This window comes from Alligator mississippiensis, chromosome 10, assembly GCF_030867095.1.
Source record: "Alligator mississippiensis isolate rAllMis1 chromosome 10, rAllMis1, whole genome shotgun sequence".
Lineage (NCBI taxonomy): Eukaryota > Metazoa > Chordata > Crocodylia > Alligatoridae > Alligator > Alligator mississippiensis.
This window is the reverse complement of record NC_081833.1, coordinates 41,785,258-41,804,801: the sequence shown is the minus strand read 5'-3', so window position 1 is coordinate 41,804,801 and position 19,544 is coordinate 41,785,258. Positions and strand designations below refer to the sequence as shown.

Below are 19,544 nucleotides of genomic sequence, written 5' to 3'. Positions count from 1 at the left end.
GCACTGAAGCACCATCATGCCCCAGCCAGCTCCTCCGCAGCACATTGAGCCTGGTCAGAGCAGCCCTGGGCTCCCACCAGCTGGGGTTGCACCAACTAGGCTCAGTGTGCTGTGCACAAATAAACTTTGGAACAATAGACTGTGGAGTTTTTTGCTCCCGGGCACATGTTGAACCAGTGCAGCCGGGAGCAATAAGATCCAGAGTTTATTCATGCATGTTAATTGCACAAGTAGATGTACGCAGTGAGTTCTAAGTTGCTCCTCAGCCCTGCATTGTAGGAACCAGGCCTCTGTGGACATATGGATGCTTTTAACAACCAATAATCATGTGCTATCCATCCTAAACAAATAACACTTTGGTGCGTGAAGGCAAGCTCAGTACAAACTTCTCGGCCACAACAACTTGTATAAGCAGTCAGCAAGATGACATTAATAAGACATTGTGTAGTAGTCTACATTTTAGGATGAAATCTATTCCTGGGATCATTTTTTTCTTTCCTTTGCAGAAGAAGCCAAAGGCTCCTTATATTTTAGTAAGCTTCAAGCATTGATTAGATATGGCCAATTATCCCATCTGCTGGGGTCATGCCACCAGCTCTAGAAATCTTGTATACCTCTGTAATAATTGCTTGGCTTGTGTTTAAATGCCAGGTCACTGGTCTGTGCAACTCAACAAAATCTGTGCACAAAAGCATGATATATTATTGGATGAAGAAGCAAAGTACATGGCCATAGCCATTTTCAGCCCTTCTGGTCTATAAAATATATAAATACTCCAGTTAATATCATCTCTGTTCATTTGTCTGTGGTAGCTGAGTTTTCTTATCAAACATAACATGCTTTTAGTAACTGATCATTAGGTGGACAATATACTTCTTCCATATAGTAAGTTAGTCGATTTCTACCCCTTCACTACTAATGTGTGTGTGGTGTGAACTGCTGCCAGAGGGCCCAGTTCTTACTTGGGCAAAATAGCTAGTTAAAATCAACTGAGAAAACTGGGTAAGTATAGTCTTGCAGTTAAAGCCCTTGACTAGGACTCAGAAGCCCTGCAATTGCCTCCTAATTGGTCTACATACATCACATGTGTCCTTCAGCAAGTCATTTATCCTCTAGGTTTTGGTTCCTAATAAATGAAGTGAGAACAATATTTCTCTGCCTTGAGAGAGGTAGTAAAGATGAATTCATCAGTGTTCATGACACATTCAGATACTATAGCAGTGTGGGGTAGCCAAAGCATTGAAGTGGGTGAGGGCAGGTTATATTCACTGGTCATTCGCACCTCCCATTCTACAGCCATAAGAAGGTCCAGCACAGATTTTTCATTGAAAATAAATACCAGTCAGAAGAAACCTTGCTATTTTTCAGGTCTTCCACTGCTTTGGACCAACTCTATCTTCCCAGTGGAAATAACCTATTCTCAATGCAACTTGTGCTCCTCTCCAGACAGACCAAGCAAGACTCTTGGCCTCACCTACAGAGATTATGATTGCAAAAATGGAACTGAACCCAAACTTTGGTATTTAGCCTTTGGTTCCCATTGAGAGATATTCTGTTCCCCAAAACCCTGTGGGCCATTCCAGGAGGAGAGGTTCTCTCTAGAGGACAATCACTACCTGGTCCACAGAAAGAGTACAGGCTGCTCCACTCCTTAGCCAATAAAGGCTTCTCTTTTTTCTCAACATGGACAGGTTTCAGAGGTATAACCAATGGACCAAGTGCTAACGTCAACTACTATGAAGAGATAACATCTGTCCCTTGACCTGGTGATCACTGGAGGAATCCCTCGCCTTTCTCTTACCTGGTCACCTACAATAAAGTCTCAGTCCCTGTCCCATATTGACTATCACAGGCTGGTTTTTGTTTACTTTTTCCTTGATGTGCCTAAAGTTGATGCACTGCTTTCTCTCCTCCCCCTTTGCAGGAAAGAGCTTTTTAAGTCTATTGACCAGTTACTTGAACAGTGAATTGTATGGATTTTGGTCTTAGCAAAAAATTACTAGGAAAACAGTAATGATCATCAAAAATATAATGCATATTTTGATGGTATTCTGTTAGGTAACAAAGCTGGACATCAGAACAGCACCATAACTGGAGCATGTTTGAGAGACAGTTATTTGAGAGAGAAGATTTTTTTATGAATAGGTTACCAACAGATGACATATGACTGTTACCTTCCAATCAAATCCCAACCCAAGGGGAGTTCATTGGCTTAAAAGGACTTTTAGGTAGCACTGCCACTCAGGAGCCAGCTTCTTGCAACAGAGATTCAGGAACAATACCAGGTGATGGCAAGATGGTTTACATGGGCCAAATCTTTTCAATTATTTGCAGTTAATATTCTTGGCTAGGACTCAGGGGACCTACAGTTGCTGAATGAGAGCAGAAGGCCAAGGTTGCTGCTTTGGCTTCCAGGCCGCTTTGCAGTTGACCATGTTTGATCATCTAAAAATGTGATGAAGCATAGGAAGACTGCTTAGTCATCATTTTTATGAGGTGCCTAATGAAACTGGACTACCTTCAGTGATTACAGTGTAGGAGTGGATGAGCTATTTCAAATAATACCAGGCATAAATCTTTTTAAAATGTTGGTTGAATATTTATTGAGTAAAGTACTAAAAAGTTTGGATAATTAGTTTTAGTTTTATGTCTCTCTTCACTTCTGGATTCTGACCTGGACTGATACCAAAAAGTTGAAATAGTGTAAGCAAGGCTATTATCAGAGTAGTTCTAACCTGACTACTATTGGGAAATGCCAGAAAGCCTGTTTACACAAAGTTTCCAGCATATGTTTGCAGATCTCTGCAAGAGATCCAGAGAAGTCTGGGTTGATTTTAAACCCACCTAAGGTTTTTATCACTGGATCTGTGTCACACCAGCTGCATGACAAGTTTTAGAACAGAGCGGAGATGTGAAATTTGCTTATTCCACCACATGCTGTTTCTGCTGGATACATCTAGATGTATGGATGCAAAATGTGGGTAGCAAGTACACAGAAAAAGACAAGGCTTGAACACCTTATAACAACTCCAGCATACCAGCAGCATCCTGTCCTTCCAATAGATAAGAAAAGTAGATATATTACATAGGGGCTTGGCTCAAGTCAGTTCCAACCAGACATAGTAATCTATACTTGACAATTATCTTTCCAACAAACCATGGTAGTTCTCTACCCCAGTGACACTAGACCTCAGTTCTCATTAGCCAGTGCTTTTCTTCCCAGACCAATTCAAGCTAAATCACTTTCTGGATCTGATCTTTTAGAGTAGCATCTTTGCCCTGTTGGAACAAGCCTTGAGAACAATAAACAAATTTGTTTACTAAGAGGTGAAGAAATTAAGGTTGCTTCCAAATGTTACCATAAATGTTTCAAACACAAATTCAAGTGATACCCTGGTGTCTCTCACCAAGCCCATGAGAGGCCAGATAGTTAACTTGTGGAGGATCTGTTACAGCTGTGGATACATCTGCTTCCCTTTCCAGAGTTGAACTAGTTAGCCTGCAAGATTTCCGTGGGACAAAGCAAACCAGAGTGCAGTTAACTAGGCAAATTCTGTTGATACCAAGCCTCTGAAACTTTTAAGAGTTCATCATTAAGGAGACAATACCTTACTACAAGATGTGTTTGTTTATTTCTCTCATGCGTTTGTGCTGAAACAGATTTTCTTGCTGCGATGTCAAAGCTAGTGCCATGTGGATGAATCAGGTGCCTTAAGCTAATATGTCAAACCCCAGTCCTGCAACATAGACACATTCTTTCTACGACTAAGGTTTCTTACCAGAACAAACCCTTCATTATTTCAAAGCCTCAGCTATACCATTTTTAAACTTCTTATCACAGTATAAGAAGCCACCAGTACTAAACATTAGTGTCCTTCTACCAGCAGAAATTAAGCACACACACGAGTGTTAGAAAGCTCAACCCACCAATTACTCTGATATTGAAAAGATTATAAAAAATTATTCCAAAGTGCCTATTCCAAAGTGCTGAACCTCAGTGTTTGTTTTTGGCTCCAACTCTTCTGTTTTCCTAATCAGCCATTGCCCCCTCCCTTCAATGAAGCAAAAGAGAAACAAATAAAAGCTAAGGACAACCAGGGAGCTATGTTGTCCGATATGATGGCAGAAGAGTCCGCCTGAAGGGAGAATCTGTGTGATCCCCACACTGGGACGTTCGGCTCACTAGCCCTGGCCCACCTCCAGGCCAGTCGGAACCCCAGGCCCTCAGCTCTTGGGCGTTCCTCGCAGTGGGCCCCTCGGCCCTTCGACCCTTCTGGTCCTGGCCCCAGTATTGGCCAGTCAGGGGAAATTCAGACAAGTGTTGAGTCAATGGCCCTTTCCTCTCTCCGAGGGTCCACCCTCTGGACCCTCCAAACACAGGGGTTACCCACCTGGTCATGGGGGCTAGGGGTTAAGGTGCCCTGACCCACCTTTCACTGGGGTGGTAACTGGCCTGGCATTTCCTGGGGGCTCCTGCACCACTGAGAGCCCCACCAGGCCACCCACTCCCGGCAGGGTGCAGTTTTAGGTCGTACCCAGGACCAGGAGCCTCCTTACCATCCCCTACAGCTCCTCCCTTACCTCCAGATGATATCAGCAGTCCTGCAGCCAGGCAATGTTGTTGCCTGGCCTCTAGCAGCTGAGCTTCCCTGTTTATATGGGCAGCCCCAGATCCCAAAATAGCTGCCCTAATCAGGCACCTGGCAGCTGCCAGCTCCAGGACCTTAAAGTGGCAGGCACAACCAGTGCCCTGCCACATACCTCCCCCTTTAGCTCTTTACTCTGCCTCCAGCAGCCTGTTCTTCCAGCCTCTCATCACTACCAACCACTGCCCACTCTCATCATCCCTGCCCCCTCACTGGGGCTCATCATTGCTGCCCCCTCCCTGGGGCCTCTCACTGCCCCCTCACTGGGGCCTATCTTCCTCAAACTCAGGGCTCTATACTGTCTCTACCGGGGGGAGTACAGATAGCTACCATGCATGGCCAACGAATCAATGTTTCCCAGCCAATGCACCACTGTAACAGGGGGCCTGCTCAGGGCTAATCTCACTCTGGCCCACCCACCTGTTCCTGGGTTGTTAATTAATTAACAACCATGCCTTGTTGTTAATTAATTAATTTAGATGTTAATAAGCAGGAGGCTGCCCATTTATTGCCCCGATGCCAGGGGGCGCTATCTGCAGCTCCATTCCTCCCCTACACCACAGCTCAAGCCTCACAGATGGCATCTATGTTCTCATAATCACAAGGGTTGGGGAGCTCTAATCCACCTCCCCCCCCGCCCCAGTGCAGGCTGGACAAACGCCAGACTGAGCCCCTTTCCTCCCATTCTGAAGACAACACTGGAGCTGGGGGGGAGGGGGGAGAGTGGCAGGATGAGAGGGAGGCTGAAAATATGCAGCCAGCTCCAAACTGGAGCTCCATCTCCCAACCCCAGGACCCAACAGAGAACATCTGTTGGGTCAGGGGAAATCTCTGCAATTTATGGTGCTTCCTTGAAGCACTGTGAGTTACAGCAGGGAGCTGCACATCTGTCAGCACCCTATGCCATTGGCCAAGGCTCCATTTGTCCTCCTCAGAATAGCCCTGTAGGTTCTACCAGTCTAAGCAAGGGGAGCCTAATCTAAGAAGAAAGTCCCATTTGGCAGAGCTGGGTTGCTGCCTCTGGCCTTCTGAGTTTCTAAGCGTCTACCTGCAGGTCAGAGTTTATCCAACCAGATTCCTATACATCAGTGCAACATCAGTGACATTCTAATGGCTTTTTTTATTTGAAGTGGTACAGTAGGGTATATTAGTATATTGCTACCTTTTATTTATTTGGCTTTCACACTCTGCAGCTGCTCAGTGAAGGCAGCATGGATACTATTATCATATTTGAATCTCCAGGATTTTTCACACACAACTAGCCAGGGCCAGCCCGTCCTATACTGCAGAACCTGCAGCCACAGGGGGCCCCGCAGCCAAGGGGCCATGCCCTGTTTGCTCCCCTGCCCCCCCCCCCCCTGCCTGCGCCATGTTTAAAGGGCTTGATGCAGGCAGGGAGCCCCTTACCAGCCAAGTGGGGGAGGAGGCCCCAACCCCAGGGAGGGAACCCAGGCATCCCCAGCACATACTGCTTCCACCCCATGCCCTCTGCAGCGCAGCCCATCTGTGTACAGCCTGGCCCCGACTATTTTATTTCAGTGAGTTTATACTGCAATTAACCGCAATTTTGATTTGTCAATGTATTGGGGGGCCCAAAACTATATCTTGCAGAGGTCCCAAAAATTTGTGGGCTGGCCCTGTAAGTAGCCCATCATGATAGGGTATCATGGTGCCTGCATTTATGCAACTGTTTGTTTTTGAGACTGAGAGGAGAGGAATGGTGACAATTAATACACTTTGATCACAGCAATATATGACCTGATCAGATGCAGAAACCAGGGATTTAGCTGCAGCAACAGGATGATGAAAGGTGGGTTCCACAGGAAGATACTGTCTTAAAATCAGTGTAATTACACTAGAGGAGAGATTGTGAGGGAGTGGGGAGGGTGGCTTAAAGCAGCAGATTCATTCCTTGTTTCCAGAAGCATCTTCTCAAGACCTCCATTCTGTGAACTGGGTTCAGACAGCCTAGCTGATACTGCTGATTTGGTATTTTTATCCATTGTCTTTTTTTTCTGTCCATTATGACAATTCATTGTTTGGTGTTCAATGAACAATGCTCAACTTGCCCTCAAATTGTTTAAGATGACACTGTGTAAATTAGAAGCTGCATTTCCCATGCCCAGGAATGGATTTATGAAGGAGCAGATAAGCTTATATGTATCCATGCCCAGTGTTTCATAAGTGATGATTAATTAAAACGTTATTCTGTGGATTTGTGTTGGCTGATTGTTTGAAGGGGACATGTTGTAGCAGGATGTCATTTATTGTGACGGTGTGTGGGGTTCTTGTGTTTCAGGAGGACACCTGAGAAAGAGTGTAGCAGATATAGGAGATGTACTATGTACACATAAAATAGGCTAAGGCAGGGCTATCCATCTCCAGAGCAGCTGAGTGCTACACCTCTGCCAGGTCACAAGCCCTAGGATACACAGCACATGGGCTGCATGCTGTAGGGGCTGTACAGGTTCCTCAAACTCCACTGGATGAGGCCTCCCGCTGCTGCTGTCTCATGAACCCCCACCCCACCCACCCACTGCCACCATTGTACAGGTGACTCCCCCTTGCCTTTTGCTCCCCACTGCTGTCACTTGAGCACTGCCATAGCTGCACAAGGCCCGTGCTGACACCACAACACAGGCTATTTCCACCACCACCCCCCATACTGCTGCCACATGAGCAGCATGAGCCCCATCTCTCCCCTACAACAACTGGAGCAATGGGAGCATTGGTGCAAGGGCTGTATATAAATTCCTCACGGTTTGAACGTGACCCACAGGCTGCCAGTTGGACAGCCCTATGCTTAGGTATCCCATAATAGAAGTGTGACTGTCCCTGGAAGCTATACTGAGATCCATTTGATTTCTTCTGGAAACACTGCCCACTTTTTCCTCTTTTTCTTTGTAAGATATTACTAAAGTATACAATACTTTTGTGGAGGAGACACTAATACTCTTTTAGTCAAGTGCTTGGTGTCTGATTTTTTATCTTACAAATAATAAACAAACACTGTTATTAGTTGCACACCAGGCTATTTGCCCACTGCGGTAAAAAGCAAGAAATGTATATTCAAATAAAAACCAAAACAATACATGCACACATACTGTGATTTCCCTTAAAAAGCTAGCATTTGCTATCAGGTATCATGCAGAAATATTTGGCATAACCGCAGATGAGCTCTCTGCACAACAAGAAATAACTGAGATAATCATGAGGGATCTGTTAACAAACATTGAGTTTTTTATTTTTTGTGTTCATTCACACACAGTAAAAGGCAGTAAAGCAGGGTACCAGGCTCAGGTCCTACAGCAGTTTGGTTAAAGAGCGGTACAAATCCTAATCCAAAAAACTTGCAAGATGACAAAAGATCACCTTTGATGCTGAATCAGGGGTTTCACTACTTTGTTTTATTTCACTACTTTGTTTTATTCATGTCAATAGCAAAGAGTATAAATTCCTTTGTGCCATGCTGAAAATCTTGTTCTCCCTTGTCAACAGACCCAAACTATTCTACTGAGCAACAGCCTCTGCTGCATTTTTGTTGACTGGGCATTTGAAACAATCAGTGACAGTCAGGAAGAAGTTTCCCCCTTGGGGCAGTGTTGTACCCAATTTAGTGCATTATGAAGGGGCTGAGTCCTGTGAGGCATGCAGCATTGGCTATTGAGACAATTTACCATTGGTCTGTCCTCACAGGATATGGCCTATACAGTATTTCTTGGGAACCTGGAATTTGCTTCAGAACAAAGCTTTGAAATAAAAGATGCATACAGCAATAGAGCTATTCAACACAATAATGTAAGGGCTAGAGACTTGATCATGTACCTAAAATTGTCCTTTCTTCATCAGTAGATAAGTTCTTACATGCCTCATCAGATGTGCTTGCATTTCAGTTTAAAAAACCTAGAGCCCAAGGAAGTAAAATATTTTCCAACACTGTGCAATGGAAATGATGTAGAATGAGGAGAGTATGGGGTTACTGCATGTACTCCGAAGTGGTGTTATTTCTGCTAGTTAAACTGATGCTGACCTCCGTTGGGATTATCGGTCATCAAGACTGTTGGCTGTGACAACTAATTACCTACAGGAGTGGTTTGGCCTCTGAGTTACAGTTCTTAATGGTACGCTAATTGTACTTTGAAGTGATTTCTCTCCATCCTCAATAATGCAGAACTTGAGTCCCTGTTCCTAGCAGGGCTTCTCTGCTGAGAAACTTTAACAACCTAAGTTCTATCAGAAAGGAAGTTTCCGCTTCCTTCTAGCATGTAGTAACTATGGTCCTATCATACATTTATAGTAAAATTCAGTGGGTGTGCATATAACATTTCTTACAACACAGTGGGTGTGTCTATACATGCATTTGATCTGGGAGCAGTTTACTCATGAGTAAACTACTCATGAGTAAACACTCCTGGGCAGGCATCTACACATGCAGGGTCTCAGGAGCAGATTTGCTGCTCATGGCAGCAATCTGTTCCCACCCCCGCTGACCCTGCATCTAGGGGTGCACCAATAAACATCTTGACCAATACCAATAGCCAGTGATTAACTAAACATGTTGGCTGATGTCAGTCCAATAACCGCTATTTAGTAATAGTGCAAGGCATTTTAAACTACTGACATAAATAAACCTTTTTTCTTTGTTTGTTTTGCATTTATCACAAACACACACACGTCTCCTGCCTGCTCCAGCCCTTGATAAGGAAGGCAGTGACCACCTTATTCCCACTCACGTCACCCCCTTGCCCACAGCTCCTACTCACAGCCCCATGCAGTCATCTTGGGCGGGTGGGGTGAGGCAGACTCTCATGCAGACAGTGGCTCTGGGCACATTTGGAGCCCCAGAGCACAGCACTGCCTCAGCGCCAGCAAGCCCCATGTAGCCGAGCTCCCACAGCTGCTGGGGAGAAGTGCCCAGCGCCCAGCACAGCGGAATGTCCCGCACACGGCACCTTATCCTACCCATGCAGAGCACATTTCCGCAGCAGCCCCAATACTCAGGCTCCTGCTGCATGCACAGCATTGTCATGCAAGTGGCAGCAGCAGCAAGAGCCAATAACAATCCCTTTGTTGCTGAGTGCAGTACCCCATGACCACTCCCCAGCACCCCCTCCCCATCCTGCTGTTCACTGGGACCTGTAGCCTGCTGCAGGCTCAGGCTAGTGGCAGGGCATGGGGACTAGACTACACTCACCACAGTTCTCCAGATACATGGCCATAATTATCAGCTACAATAACCAAAAAAAGTCGATAGTCAATGATGTAATTTCTCCTCTTTATCTGTGCCAGCCACCCAATACATTGGTGCATCCCCACCTGCACTGGCCCCCTGCAGCTGCTAGGGGGAGCTCTAGATTCCCCTTGGATGCTAGCCCAGGGGCTGGCAGGGAGCACCAGGCCAGGAGAAAGCTGTCTCCTGGCGGGGCCTGGGACATTGCTCCCTGCCCGCAGGGGGCTGCCTGCTGCCGGGGCGGAGACAATGTCTCCCTGCCCCAGCAGCAGGGAGCTCCTGGCCCGGGCTGCCCAGTTAGAGGCAAGAGACTTGGAAAGAGCTGCAGGGGAGGGGCAGGTCCCAGTCCCCTGCCCTGATCCACCGGTGGGGCATCTAGCAGTAAGTCCCTTGCTGGGCTGGGATTCCCCATCCAGCTGGGGGCTCCCTGTTAGCTGCCTCACTGGTGGATGGAGCAGGAAGCTGGGACCTTCCCCACCCCTGCAGCTCTTTTGAAGCCCTGCACCTCAATCACCCGATCAGGGCACAGGTCTAGGACCTGTCCCTGACTGGGACAGTCCCCAGACCCACAGCTGCTGAAGAGCCTGTTCCCTGCCCAGCTCCACAATCATGGAGCTGGACAGGGAACAGGCTCCCCAGACCCCACCAGTAGGAGCTCCCAGACCCCACTCCCAGACCCCTTATCTCCTAGCTTGAGCCCTGCAGTTGTGGGACCCAGGCTGAGAGATCCTTTTCTCCCAGCCGGAGCCCTGTGGTTGTGGGGCCAGGGCTGAGACATCTCCCAGTCCTGGCCCCACAATCATGGAGCTGGCTCTGGGAAATAAGGATCTCCCAGCACTAGCCATGTGATCACAGAATCGATGCTGGGAGAGAAGGATCTCCCAGCACCAGCCCTGTAATCATAGAGCAGGGGCTGGGAGCTCCCTGCTGCTGGGCCAGGGGGATATTTTCCCTGCACCCCAGCAACAGGCAGGTCCTTCGGGCAGGGAGCAACATCCCGCCCCCTGCTGCCCAGCTAACCAGGAGCACATTTACTCCCAGTCATGGGTCTACATGTACATTTTCTCTCAGTCAGGGGTCCACAGGCACAGTTACTAATCACAAGTAAATTTGCTACTTTCATTGCAGGTAGTGAATTTACTCATGATTAGAGCCAATTACTGTACAACAAGCATCTGCGGGTGTAGATGCAGATACTTACTGTGCTGTAATTAGCTCTAGTTCACATTAAAGCATCTTGTGTAGATGCACTCAGTAACAACCTTTGTGATAGGTCTTTATTAACAACTGGGGTAATTTGAGTCTGCCATTCTTTGAAGACTGAAATACATCCAGCAAGTGAGGGAACCAGACTCAGCTAAAATAAAAACAAAACCAAAACCAGGCCATCTGAAGCAGGCCTCTGGATCATAGATAGACACAGGAGGGACACCAGCACACCAACTGTTAGCACAGACTTAGTGAAGGGGCACTTGGAGGGGCTGGATGTGTTCAAATCAGCAAGCCCGGATGAACTTCATCCAAGGGTGCTGAAGGAATTGGCCAGTGTCATAGCAGAGCCACTGGCACAGCCGTTCGAGCACTCATGGTACTACGGTCAGGTCCCAGTGGACTGGAAAAGGGCCAATGTGGTCCCTATTTTCAAGAAGGGGAGGAGGGAGGAACTGGGAAACTACTAGCCAGTTAGTCTCACCTCTATCCTTGGGAAAACTCTGGAAAAAATCATTAAGGACCATATTTGTGGGCCCAGCAGGGGAAATAATGCTGACAGGAAATAAGCATGGGTTCATTGCAGGTAGATTTTGCCTTCTAACCTGGTTCCTATTTATGACTGGGTCACAAAATGCTTAGATTCAGGAGTCGAGGTAGATGTCATCTACCTAGACATTAAGAAGGCCTTCGATACAGTATCTCTTTCTGTTCTCATAAATAAACTGACAGTCTGTGAGTTTGATGATTACATGGTCAGGTGGGTGGCAAACTGGCTTAGGGTTCACACCCAAAGAGTGGTGGTAGATGGGTTGATATTGACCTGGAAAGATGTGGGCAATGGAGTCCCACAAGGCTCGGTCCTTGGACCGGTGCTATTCAATGTCTTCATCAGTGACTTGGAGGAGGGCGTGGAGAGCACCCTGTCCAAATTCACAAATTATACCAAATTATGGGGAAAAGTTAACACACCAGAGGGTAGGGAACAGATCCAGGCAAATGTAGACAGGTTGGAAAAATGGGCAGAAGGAAATAGGATACAGTTCAAGAAAAACAGGTACAAAGTGCTGCACCTGGGCAAAAAGAACCACCAACACACTTACAGGCTGGAGGATGACCCTCTCAGCAGCACGGCAACGGAAAGGGATTTTGGAGACATTGTTGACTCCAAGATGAACATGAGTCGCCAATGTGATGAAGTGATCAACAAGGCTAACCACACTTTATCATGCATTAGCAGATGCATGACAAACAGGTCCAGAGAAGTGATGCTTCTATGGACTCTAGGCGGCACTATGCGGCACTGGTCAGGCCACAGTTGGAGTACTGTGTCCAGTTTTGGGTGCCGCACTTCAATAGGGATGAGGAGAATCTTGGGAGGATTCAGAGGAGGCCACTCGTATGGTCAGAGGCCTGCAGGCAAGGCCCAATGAGGGGAGACTGAGGGACCTAGATCTTTTCAGCCTTCACAAGAGAAGGCTGAGAGGTGATCTTGTGGCTGCCTATAAATTCATAAGGGGAGGGCATCAGGGAATAGGAGATGCTCTATTTACTAGGGCATCCCCTGGAGTAACTAGGAACAATGGCCACAAACTGATGGAGAGCAGATTTAGGTTGAACATTAGAAAGACCTTCTTCACAGTAAGGGTTGCCAGAATCTGGAATGGACTTCCAAAGGGAAGTGGTGTTCTCCCCTGCCCTGGAGGTCTTCAAGAGGAGACTGAACAAGCACCTAGCTGGAGTCATCTGACCTCAGCACTCTTTCCTACCCAGGGCAAGGGGTTGGACTCAATGACCTACTGAGATCCCTTCCAACATCTAACATCTATGAATCTATAAAGCAGACATCTGCAAATTCACATGGCAGTTGTGTGGTGACAGTGTCCCACCGCAAAGATCAATTACATTTTTGATTGGGATGCAAAATGGGCTTGTTTTAGTTGCAAAAAGTTAAATAGAAATAATTTTGCTCCAAGTATACGCAGTAGTGAAAGGAGTAGAGAAGGTGTAGCAAGCATTCCTATTAAACTTCTCTGGCTACAAATGAATGAGGAGAGATTAAAGCGAGGGCAAATAGCAAACAATTCACAAGTGATGAAAGTATGTATCTTTTTTCTTACAATGTGCAATTGGCCTGTGGTCTTCACCACCACCAGATATAAAATCCAAGAGCTCACTTTGACATAGACAAAAAGGATTTGATATTGGTATAGATAGGGAGAACACCCAGCATTACAGCAGACTGGAATTGTAAAAAAACTAAGGATCTGAACCTCCATAGTCTAGGGAATAATGCTAACCCTGAATGATGTAGATTAAGGAGGAAATGTCTTTTTGGATAATTACTCCAAAGGACTCAAAGGAATAGCTATCAGGAAACATGCTGAGGTGAAGGGAGCTAAGCCTATTGTGCAAGAAACAACGATGAATGGATACATGAGTCCCAACATATACCCCAGAACCAGAGTACAGTTTGAGCTCTTTGAACTCTTTGAGCTTTTCTCGTGAGAACATGGGTCAGCAGGTATAAGCAAACACATGTAAAAACTGCAAAGCTGCCTGTTTATGGAAACATGAAGTTAGAGAGATTCACATCTTCAGAGAGCCACCTCTTAAATAATGGAAACTGACAACCAGTTGTGAATAAATGAGTGATTATGTCTGCAGTCATCACAGCGAGGAATCTTATTACCACGATGAGCTGATGTAGCCCTATTCATATATCCATAGCCCATCATAAGTCTATTAAGGAAGCATCTGTCACAAAATCATGATATTTTTAAATACCTGACAAAGGGCATAGTAAAAATAATGCCTACTTAAACCTTGCATGTTTCCCTGGGTGACATAATTCTGTGATTTTTCACTGAAAATGAATAATGAAAATGATCGGGAGTAAAAATATAAGACGACATGAGTAGGCTGAAGAGGGGTTTGTTTTTCAGTTTCACAGAGACATTGGGATTTTTTTTTTAATTAAATGGAATATAGCATATGATTAGGGAATCAAATGATGAAAGTGGCTTAGTAAAGAGCTTGAGGTTCTTTCAATTCAAAAGACACCTGGGTTCACTCAGGGCATAAATGAAAATCAACTTAGTAGGTTTCATCCTGTTCTTCTATTTTTTTACATCACAAAACCTCCATACAAACAAAATTTCAGCATGATCTATGCAAGATAGATGGATGACTATCTTGACTAAGGTTTTCAAAGAAGCTTAAAAGAATTAGATATCCAAATACCGTCAAATGTCAGTGGGTATTGGGTTTGTAATTCCCTTAAGCTCTTTGAAAATCCCAGCCTTTATCTATCTATCTGCCTGTCAGTCTGTCTATTTAAGCACTTGCATGGTCCCTGCTACCTTGGGATGTGAGCAGTACCCAGTATTTAGAAATAAACTGCAATCCCATCCCACATGAAGTCAAGGAAAGTTTAGCCATTAACTTCAGTGGGGCCAGGATTCCTTTACCATAAGTTTGCAGTTTCTACTACCATAATTTTTGGATTGTTACCCAAGCTAGATCAGAGCAGTACCTCTAGCGTTGCTACCAGCTACCACTCTAACAATGATGATTAAGCAAAGTGAAAAATCGTGAACAGTTTAATGGCAATCTTTTACCTAAACTATCTAACCAGGCATAGTTTGCAGACTTTGAGTTGGTTCCTATGCAAATAAATAATTAAGTCCAATTCATAAAGCCAGTGACTCACACTTCATCATACAAACCAATGCTCCTGCTTTCAGCCACCTTATTTCTCAATATTAATGCACAGAGTCCTTTATAACTACAGTAGAGTATTGGAGACAGTCTTGCAGCATGCTGTGCACAGTGGCCTTATTTGGCAAAGTACTTAAGCTTGTGGCCCACCTTAACCATGTGCATGGCCTCACCAATTTCAGTGGGATTGTGTTAAGTGCCTGCTGAAGCATATTGCTGGATCAGATAATTGTTGAGCCCCAATCAGAAGCAAGTTCTTATAGGCCACGTCTACATATGCGCTTTACTGGCTAATTAGTTGTGGAGTAAAGCATCCCTATCTATACATGCAATGGTATTAGGTCCCAGTAAACTAATTTATGATGCAGTAAAATTGTACTGCCTCCGGGGTAATTTACTGTGATTAAATGCACATGTAGATGCTGGTCATAGGCATAAATTGTGCCTGGTCAGCCCAGCCAGTGGGGAGCCAGACTCCTGCCTGCTGCCTAGTCATACAGTCTTGCACTTTCAGCACCCTCATGCCCCAGCCAGCCCAACATCACCTGACACCACCACCCAGAGCTCAGGACTGAGTGGCCCTGGCATAAACTCCTCTACCCCGGCTCAAATTGCTCCTGTTCCGGACACACGTGTAGGCACTGTGCCTGGAGTAGTTTACTCTGGCTCAAATTGCTCTGGAGTTTATTGCTTCGCATTAATTGCACATGTATACACGCCCACTAAACCTTATATTTGTGTATACCATGGAAAAATGAAGCCCTTAATAGTTACCTAGGTCAATACTTTTAAACATTGGTGCTGAAGCTAAATAAAATAAAAGGTTCTTTGCTCTAAGGACATGTCAACATTGCCTCTGAGCTACTTTGGAGGCTGCCACTGAAAATTAAGCCCTGGCCACCTGCTTCTGTTCTGTGCACTCACCCATAAATCAGACAGTGGGATGTGCTAGGAAGACCCCTACAGCTGTTCTCTGGCATGACAGAAACAGATCTTGAGAACAGCAAGGCGGGGCCCCAAGAATGTGTTCTGCCCCCTGAGTTGCAGGTTTGGAGGGCACAGAACCAGAGTGAGTGGGCATGGCTTATTTTTCAGTGATAGCCTTGAGAGCTGATGTAGACACAACCCACAAGTAACTGCACACTGCAGCTGTGACATGCTTACCCAAGCTAGCTGGGGCAGAACTAGCAGTCTATTTGTGGTAGCAGAGAGCCTGGCAGGGGCTCACCACCCAAGGTTTAACCCTGATTCACATACATATTTTGCAGTCCATGTTGAATTCAATGTTAAGCATCAATACATTGCTCCTAATAGCCAACTAATTTATCTCAAGCTGCCTGAGATGTATCTATGCAACACAACACAGCCTTCATGACAGTGTAGACATGTCATACTTCTCTACCTGCTGTATGCATTTTTCTTTCCTCCTCCCAATTTATCTATCACTATTTGATAACCATTTACATTATAAAAGAACCCAAAATATGCCGGGTGCTCTGCAGATACAGAAGACACTCTCAAGAAGCTGATATTTTGGGAGAAAAAAATTGGAAATGAATGTTACAAAGAAAACATAACAGTATTCTACAGCAGCATCTCAGAACACTACACTGCCTGACAGCTTAATTAAAAAAACCCCAATGTTTTGATCAAACAGGGATCTACAGTATTGTAAGAATCTTCAGGACATGGAGCAGCTTTTTGTTCCACATACATACAATATGAACCCAATGGGCCCTGGTACCCCTTTGCAGCCCTTGGGCACTACTGCAGTGAATAATAGTAAATACATAATTCACAGTCTGGAATCACATCACTCAGGACATAATTGTTTAAGTTCCTGATTCTAGTTCAGCGTTGGGTCTAGTTACCTGGGCCAGTATGGTTTGATTTAAAGGTTTTCAATGCAGAATTTTTTCTTGACAAGAATATGAACAGCTTGGAAAAATAAAGCCAACATCGATTAATAAGTAGTGGATACTGATTGAACAGGGGATTGGACTAGATGACCTTTTGAGGACCCTTCCAGCTCTCTTTTTTCCTGCATTCTCAATTCTTTTTTTTTTTTTTTTTTTTTTTTAAGGGTCGGAAGGGACCTCAATAGATCATCGAGTCCAACCCCCTGCATAAGCAGGAAAGAGTGCTGGGTCTAGCACTTGGATTATCATAAACTAACAAAGTTCCTTGAGCTTCTTATTCTTATGGTTTTGTTTTGTTTTTCATTTCATAGCTACCTAGACAGCTTAGATAGAATCGGAGCTGCGGACTACCAGCCAACAGAGCAAGATATCCTTCGGACCAGGGTCAAAACAACCGGCATTGTAGAAACCCATTTCACATTCAAAAACCTCCACTTCAGGTTAGTCTGGTGTGAATGCAATATTATCTTTTCAGACAGTGATTGTTGGCATTATGTGATGGCAGCTATGGTATCTTGGCTCAAATTTCTTCTGTCCCAAACCTGCATAATATACCATGCATGATTTATTTAACTAGCTGCTGTGCTCCACCTGAGCAAGAACCAGATTTCTGCAGGGCTACAACTATTGGCATAAAGTGTTTTAAAATGGTTCACCATTCTGCTATGGAAGGCACAGCTTGACTTACATTAGGTAAGATTTCCCTATAGACAAGGTATTCTACATGTGCACATAACAGAGGGTTTTTTTTATCTTCCTCAGAACCATCAGTGCTGGAGATACAATATGAAAACTAAATATACCACTGGGCCAGTCTAGCTTCATAAATGTAAAAATAGCAGAATGAATTCTCACCTAAATGGGATAATGCTATGTAGGTGAATGGAAACACTTCCGATTGACACTCGAGGGGCATGCCAGTAATTCTTCTCTCAAATGCAGGGGGAAAGATGTTTCAAGCACACGTTTTATTATGTACTACAGAATCAAGGGCTCTTTTCATGAAGGCACCTCACCTGTGAAGTCACCAAAGTCCCCAGAGCAATCAACCCACAAACAAGCTATGCTGTCATGAGCTTCCCTGCTAGCAGGTGTCCTTAGGATTCTCCCTTGCAGAGGGAGGGGTTCCACACCTCAGAGGAAGCAGTGATGTGAGCTATTGCAGGCTCTGTTGCCCTATACTTGGAATTGTCTGGGGATGAAAACTGAGAAATGCAAAGGTATCACTAACATTTCCTCTTTATTAATGAAGAATAAATGAAGAGCCGTCCCTGTTTCATGCACAGGCTGTTCGATGTGGGAGGTCAGAGATCAGAACGTAAGAAATGGATTCACTGCTTTGAGGACGTCACAGCAATCATTTTCTGTGTGGCGCTGAGTGGTTACGACCAGGTACTCCATGAAGATGAAACCACGGTGAGTGCTTATCAGGTGACAGAGGCCCAGACACCTTATCACTGCCCTGTCACATAGCCTTCTGTTGTTCAATGATTGCCTTTCATTCTATTATCATACAAGATTTGTGTGCTTTTGGTTATCATATGTCTTCCCTTGACTCTAAAATGCTATGGAGATTCCCTTCTTCTCCCTACTTATGAAATTAAGTCTTCCATTCCCCAGAGTGGAATTACTACAGCTTATTGCTGTAGTAATAGCTCATTGCTCTGATTAGGTTAAAATGTTTTCTTTTCTCTCTAGTTGATCTATGTGAAATGTATTGGGATATGAAAAGGACCTTGGACCAAAGGGTAGGGTAATAAGCAATGGTGGTTTTGAAAATAAGCTTCAGGAAAGACAATAATCAACAGGGGCATCTAGGCACAGAAAGTTATACCAACACCATGAATATCTCAGTCAGATGCAAGCTATCAGGAGAACTTACTTTTAACTGCAGAAGAAATTCATTTTCAGGAGTTACACTGGAAGTGTTCTGTTTCTTGGGGAATGTGTTTAATAAGAGTCTTGCAACTTCCTGCTATAGTACTATGTTTGAAATACCACAGCTGTGTAAAAATAAGAGAAAGCAGGATGTATTGGCTCTCTGATGTTTATGTGGAACTACCATTCACCTGAATGAGTTAGACATATGCACATTTCAAGAGTGAAATAATAGCCGCCATCATTGCTTTTCACCACCTACACGTGGCATACAAAAAGACAGATATATATGCATTTGGGAAGTTGGGCTGTCAGACACAGGACTGATGAGCAGTTGAGACTGTCATTTAAAAGTAGTTGCATTTGCCTGACTATGAAAAACCAAAAGCCAGACCAAAAGCTTGGGAAATGTTTTCTTTGTGGCTAATACACAACACCAGAAGTGGTTGCTATGATCACCAGATTCTGTACCAGGCCCCGAACTTCATTCCATTCCTATTGCTAAAGAATCAGATGTTAAAACTGGCAGGATCGAATTCTAAAAATCAGTTTATAATTTGTAGATAATCAGGTACTCCTAAGCAGACTCTTTTGGTAATGATATCTTGTATCTTCCTCATCAGATTAATTAATTCTGGTAAAGAGATCACCTACTTGCATAAATCTTCTATCACATCACATCACTCATGAATTTAAACTGATATTACTGTTCATTACCATATAAATAAATCAAGCCTCAGACTGAGGTTCTTTACTGACCCTAACCCACTTCATGATCACTAACTGATAACTAACATCTTCTATCACCTATGGATCCCATTGTAATTGGCTGAGTTTTTCAAAAGCTTAAAATAAAATGAAAAACTGACTTTAAAACTCAATTATATGTAGACATTAAAGCCTTTTAGTGTCCACATAATCCCAGCCATCAACTCTAGGGTC

The 19,544-nt window shown here is 44.6% G+C and overlaps 1 protein-coding gene across 3 annotated transcripts in view; it reads left to right on the top strand.

The window, feature by feature from the left end:
- The window catches only part of GNAO1 (G protein subunit alpha o1), a 383,823-nt gene that overhangs the window by 284,122 nt on the left and 80,157 nt on the right, over window positions 1–19,544 (top strand). For all 3 annotated transcript variants that reach the window (XM_019497281.2, XM_019497280.2, XM_019497282.2), the window contains exons 5-6: window positions 17,036–17,164; window positions 18,011–18,140. In XM_019497281.2, the coding sequence (XP_019352826.1) occupies window positions 17,036–17,164; window positions 18,011–18,140 (259 nt within the window). The remainder of the gene's footprint in view (window positions 1–17,035; window positions 17,165–18,010; window positions 18,141–19,544) is intronic.